Source organism: Mandrillus leucophaeus, unplaced genomic scaffold (assembly GCF_000951045.1).
Source record: "Mandrillus leucophaeus isolate KB7577 unplaced genomic scaffold, Mleu.le_1.0 Scaffold582, whole genome shotgun sequence".
Classification (NCBI taxonomy): domain Eukaryota; kingdom Metazoa; phylum Chordata; class Mammalia; order Primates; family Cercopithecidae; genus Mandrillus; species Mandrillus leucophaeus.
In genome coordinates, this window is record NW_012106275.1 from 7,829 (window position 1) to 13,442 (window position 5,614).

Consider the following 5,614-nt stretch of genomic DNA (forward strand, 5'->3'; position numbering starts at 1 on the left):
CTGTAGTGTTGGTGGTGTTTTCACCAAGTAAAAATAGGCGTGGTGGCATCTTTACCTGTAATCCCAACTACTCAGGAGGGTGAGGCAGGAGAATCACTTGAACCCAGGAGGCGGAGGTTGCAGTGAACCCAGATTGCACCACTGCACTCCAGCCTGGGTGACAGAGCGAGACTGTCTAGAAAAAAAAACAAACACGTACCAACTACGTGGGAGAGGCCAATGTTAGACTGAACATAAAAGAATTGAGAAAGTACATATTCTCTGATTTCATGAGGTGACTAAATTTTATCAATGATTTAATTATATTTTCTAGAGAAAAATTATCAAGAAAAAAACTGATGTTACTATTCCTAATTTGAAACCACTGACTGTATATTGTGTGAAAGCCAGAGCACACAGCATGGATGAAAAGCTGAATAAAAGCAGTGTTTTTAGTGATGTTGTGTGTGAGGAAACAAAATCAGGTCAGAATCTTTTATTATCTCTTTTAAAAATGTGACTAGACAGAATAAAAGTAATTCTATACTGAACACTGAAAATTGTAAAACATTTTCTCTTTACTGCAAAAAATATATAGAATGTTTTCTTCTTGAACTACATAAATCAAAAGTAGACTTTCTAGAAAATATTTGTAAATGCATAACTCTCAAGTTGGTGTTGTTGGATGCTTTATATTTCATCCAGTAGCCCTATAATTAATTTCCTTAATTTATTGCTCTTTAACATTTAATAAGACTATTAGTTTAAAATTTTAAAAATATCCTTAACATAATTATCATGTAGAAATCACTTAGTTCCATTTTGAATTTTTTTAATGTGGGAACTGGTTTAGTCTCATTTTCTATTTTATAGTTTCTAGTGTTGACTGGTAGAGGCTTAGTCACAGAATATCTATTAAATTTTGCTAGTTGTATGACATACGTGTAAGTGCTGAAGGATACTTGCATGTTTGGCCTGTATGTCAATATTGTATTTCTCCCTGAGGATCTCTTCAGTTCCCACGCCAATCTTTAAATGTAAATGTCATTGTCTATGGTTGGTGTGGACTCAGTGCTACCAGAAATATTTTTAAGAGTATTATTTAATAGATTTTATATTTCCTTTCATATGGCTTGTCTTTCACACAGCTGTCAGCACTGTTAGGGCATTTGTATGTCAAAACATATAAATATCATGTATATCTTTTTAGGAAATACATCTAAAATTTGGCTTATAATTGGAATTTTTACTGTATTACTTGCTCTCCCGTTTGTCATTTATGCTGTGAAAGTCCTCTTGAGATGCATCAATTATGTCTTCTTTCCATCACTTAAACCTTCTTCCAATATAGATGAGGTATGTTACTTTCTTTATATTTTTTTTGTCAACAGCTAGGAAATGAACAGGAAATGTGTTTGATTTCAACAGGATATATATAGGTTTTCTTGATATCCAGAAAATAATAGAGACTGATTTGGGTATTTTCTTCAAAGTTTTAGCCAATGAACTTTAAAAACAGTAATTTAATATAAGTAATAACATAGCATGGGATAGTAATGATTGTCCTTAATTTCATATTTTTCTGGCAATTCCTAGATTCACTGTGGCATTTGTTTTACCATTTAAAGCCTGTGATTCTTGGCCAGGCGTGGTGGCTCATGCCTGTAATCCCAGCACTTTGGGAAGTTGAGGCGGGTGAGTCACTTGAGGTCAGGAGTTTGAGACCAGCCGGCCAACATGGAGAAACCTTGTCTCTACTAAAAATATAAAATTAGCTGGGCGTGTTGGCACACACTTGTAATCCCAGCTAGTTGGGAGGCTGAGGCAGGAGGATCACTTGAACCCAGGAGGTGGAGGTTGCAGTGAGCCGAGGTCGTGCCACTGCACTCCAGCCTGGGCGACAGAGCAAGACTCTGTCTCTAAATAAGTAAATAAATAAAGTCTGTGATGTAATTCTTTTCAGTGCAGACAGTCCCCAACTTACGCCGTTGGAATTATGTCCCACATTTGTCAGGACATAATTCCATTGTAAGTTGGGAGCATCTGTATATATCCAGAAGACTGAAATATTCTATCAGTGTAGAAAGCATATTATATAGGTGAAATCACACAAAATGAAATAAAACATGAGACTTTTTTTTTATGACACATCACAGTTTTTTGTTTGGCACTTCTGTGAAGTTAGCATACTAAATGAAAGCACTAAATGGTGAAGGCCTAAGCATAGAATCTGTTCCTGGGAAATGATGCACTCATCTAGGGTGGCTTTTATGAATTTGAGCGAGTCACTAAGGGCAGGTAAGCAAGTACCCTTGGCTGTAAACTACCCCGTAGAGGTGTGAGGAACAAAGGAGATAAACCTTAAGAGCCTTACCACTCTAAAAATGCTCAGTAAATATTAACAATTTTACTGTTACACCGCTGAGCACAAGAATGTCATTCTGTGTACTCTAATATTCATAGCTATTATTTAAAATAGACTAAAAACTAGTTACAATAGCTAATAATTTCTCACTTGTGCTTCTTTTGGATATCTACGGGTTAGATACAAACATTTTTATTATTTCAAAAAAAAAAATGTCATGACCCCAGAGCCCTCCCACTCCTGTCCTTTCCCGTGTTCTTCCCCGCCTACCCCTGATGGCACAGTGTACCTTTCTTAGGTACTTTTCAAAGACTCCCACAAAAGGTACTAAGATAAGAGTGACCTCACTAATGATTTTAAACATTATAAGGCAATTAGTATGTTCTTAGGTGACTTTTTAATATGCAGACCAGAAAATAGGTTTTCTCAGTAATGGACATAAGAAACTAAAGCTATTATAACTAGAAAAGGAATTTTTATTATTTTAAATAATTGATTTCTACTCTTTCCCTTTTTTTAAATTAGTATTTCTCTGAACAGTCATTGAAGAATCTTCTGCTTTCAACTTCTGAGGAACAAATCGAAAAATGTCTTATAATTGAAAATATAAGCACAATTGCTACAGTAGAAGAAACTAATCAGACTGATGAGGATCATAAAAAATACAGTTCCCAAACTAGCCAAGATTCAGGAAATTATTCTAATGAAGATGAAAGTGAAAATAAAACAAGTGAAGAACTACAGCAGGACTTTATATGACCAGAAATGAACTCTGTCAAGTATAAGGTTTTTCTGCAGGAGTTACACTGGGATCCTGAGCTCCTTGCCTTCCTCTCAGTAACTACAAAGAGAACATTTCCCTGTTTCGGGGAAGAAAAAACATCTTCAGATCATAGGCCGTAAAAATACAGGCAAGCACTTTACTATTTAAAAATGAAATTACAGGCTCAGGCACGGTGGCTCATGCCTGTATCCCAGCACTTTGGGAGGCCAAGGCAGGCAGATCATGAGGTCAAAAGATTGAGACCATCCTGGCCAACATGGTGAAACCCCATCTCTACTAAAAGTATAAAAATTAGCTGGGCATGGTGGCATGTGCCTGTAGTCTCAGCTACTCAGGAGACTGAGGCAAGAGAATCACTTGAACCCGGGAGGTGGAGGTTGCAGTGAGCCAAGATAGCGCCACTGCACTCCAGCCTGGCAACAAAGTGAGACTCTCTTTAAAAAAAAAAAAGAAAGAAAATAAAGAAAGCAATTATAAGAGTTGAGACAAACGTTTCCTACATTATTTTCCACGTGTAAAATCTTGAAAAAGCCTGTCATTGGACCTGCATTGGATGAGATGAGTCAGATCAAAATGATGGCCACCTGTCTCCCTCTTGAGAGCCTAAGTGCAACTGTGCTCGCTGTGCACTGTGGCTAAGGATGGTGTGTGTGTTCCTGTCCGTCACTGATGCTCCTGGTTACTGCATGTGCCACACCTGTCTGTTCGCCATTCCTAGCATTCTATTTCATTCCTCCTCTGGAGATATTTCAAACATTTGGTCTTTTAACACTGCGGTTAGGCCCTCAGGAAATTTATTTAGGAAAGTCTGAACACGTTATCACCTGGTTTTCTGGAAAGTAGCTTAGCCTAGAAAATAGCTGCAGATGCCAGAAAGATGATCCCTAAAAATGTTCAGGGACTTCTGTTCATTTATCCCAAGAACATTGGCTTCTACATCACAGTATCTACCCTTACGTGGTTTAGGATTAAAGCCAGGCAATTTTTTACTACACAGTAAGACTTCTGATTCAAAACTTACTAGAACAATAGTTTCTGGCTGGAATTTGCAATCCCTGAAGTCCTAGAAAATAAGTAACTATCTAATTAGAGAAATAATTGTTGTATTTTAAGATCTGAGAGTGCGTACAAGTTTTAATATACATGCCATGCCAGAAGATAGTGTATGCAAGAACTCTTGGGACCAGAAAATGGCCATGGTGGGAGACTGACACAGAAGAAGAATGCTTCCATAGGAAAGAGGTCGCTGGCCTTGGTGCAAGAGGAAGAAGAATGTTCCACTGGGAGCCTGAGCGCCTAATCAGCTCTCAGTGATGAACCCACTCTGTTGTTATGGGTGGTCTCTGTCACTTTGAGTACCAGGCTGGCTTCTCTGCACTGTCTAGCAGTATTCAGATACCCCTGCTGCTCAGCCTGCTTGGCCTTAAAATACAAATCATTGAACTGAGGGGGAAAAAAATGTAACTAGGACGAAAAACCTAATGTAAGAAATCACATAATGCTTTCCAAAGGCATCTACAACTTATTTTTAAATTACTTGCTACTGGGGATTACCCATGGATATCCTTAATAGGCAGGAAGTGTGGGAATTCTGGTGGCCTCTAGGGCAGAGTTCTCAGAGCACCGTTCCGGCAAGGACCAGTGAAAGAGAAAAGAGACAAAGTTAGAGCGTGCTGGGAAGCGGCCATTGCTAAGGCCAGTCTGATTTAAAATGTAGTCATTTCTGCTGAAAAAACAGATCATCCTGTTGGAAGAAGAGGTTGAAGGCAGCTGCCCTCGGGAGGGCTGTGGTGCTCAGCACATCCTGGGCACGTAACGTGTCTGCAGGCCACACCATGCGTGTCCCCGGACCTGCCACCTGGCTTCTGGAGTGGTTCAAGCAGAGCATAGTGAGCCATTGAGGAGACCCAGGAATCTCCTCTGAGACCCAGCTCTCTGCCGGAGAACCCCACACTGACACATTTTCATCTTTCATACCAGAGGCTGTGTTTTTGAGACTGTCTCACTCTGTTGCCCAGGCTGGAGTGCAGTGGCTTGATCTCGGCTCACTGCAACCTCCGCCTCCCGGGTTCAAGTGATTCTCTGCCTCAGCCTCCTGAGTAGCTGGGATTACAGGTATCCACCAACACACCCTGTTAGTTTTTGTATTTTAGTAGAGACGGGGTTTCACCATGTTGGCCAGGCTGGTCTTGGACTCCTGACCTCGTGCTCCACCCACCTCGGCCTCCCAAAGTGCTGGGATTACGGGTGTGAGCCACCATGCATGGCTGGCCTGACCTTTGGAAAAGCCCTGTCACTTTGGAAGTTTGCGTCTTTGAAGAGGCGGTTGGAAACATCCTGACTGCCTGCCACCATTGCTTATCAGACTACTGCAATTCAATGATCCTGCCCAGGACTTCTGGCCCTGGGTTCACCACTGGGAAAACGTGCTTCAGACTGGATAGCCTAAAAAGGAGTAATAATGCCCTTGTAGGTTGTGGAGAAGG

General features: G+C 40.3%; 1 protein-coding gene across 1 annotated transcript in view; it reads left to right on the forward strand.

The window, feature by feature from the left end:
- IFNAR1 (interferon (alpha, beta and omega) receptor 1) overlaps nucleotides 1-4,649 on the forward strand; it is a 12,303-nt gene extending 7,654 nt beyond the window's left edge. Inside the window, exons 4-6 of the mRNA XM_011999113.1 lie at nucleotides 314-464; nucleotides 1,190-1,335; nucleotides 2,870-4,649. Of these exons, the coding sequence (XP_011854503.1) occupies nucleotides 314-464; nucleotides 1,190-1,335; nucleotides 2,870-3,103 (531 nt within the window). The 3' untranslated portion in view covers nucleotides 3,104-4,649. The remainder of the gene's footprint in view (nucleotides 1-313; nucleotides 465-1,189; nucleotides 1,336-2,869) is intronic.
- The last annotated feature ends 965 nt before the right edge of the window (nucleotides 4,650-5,614 follow it).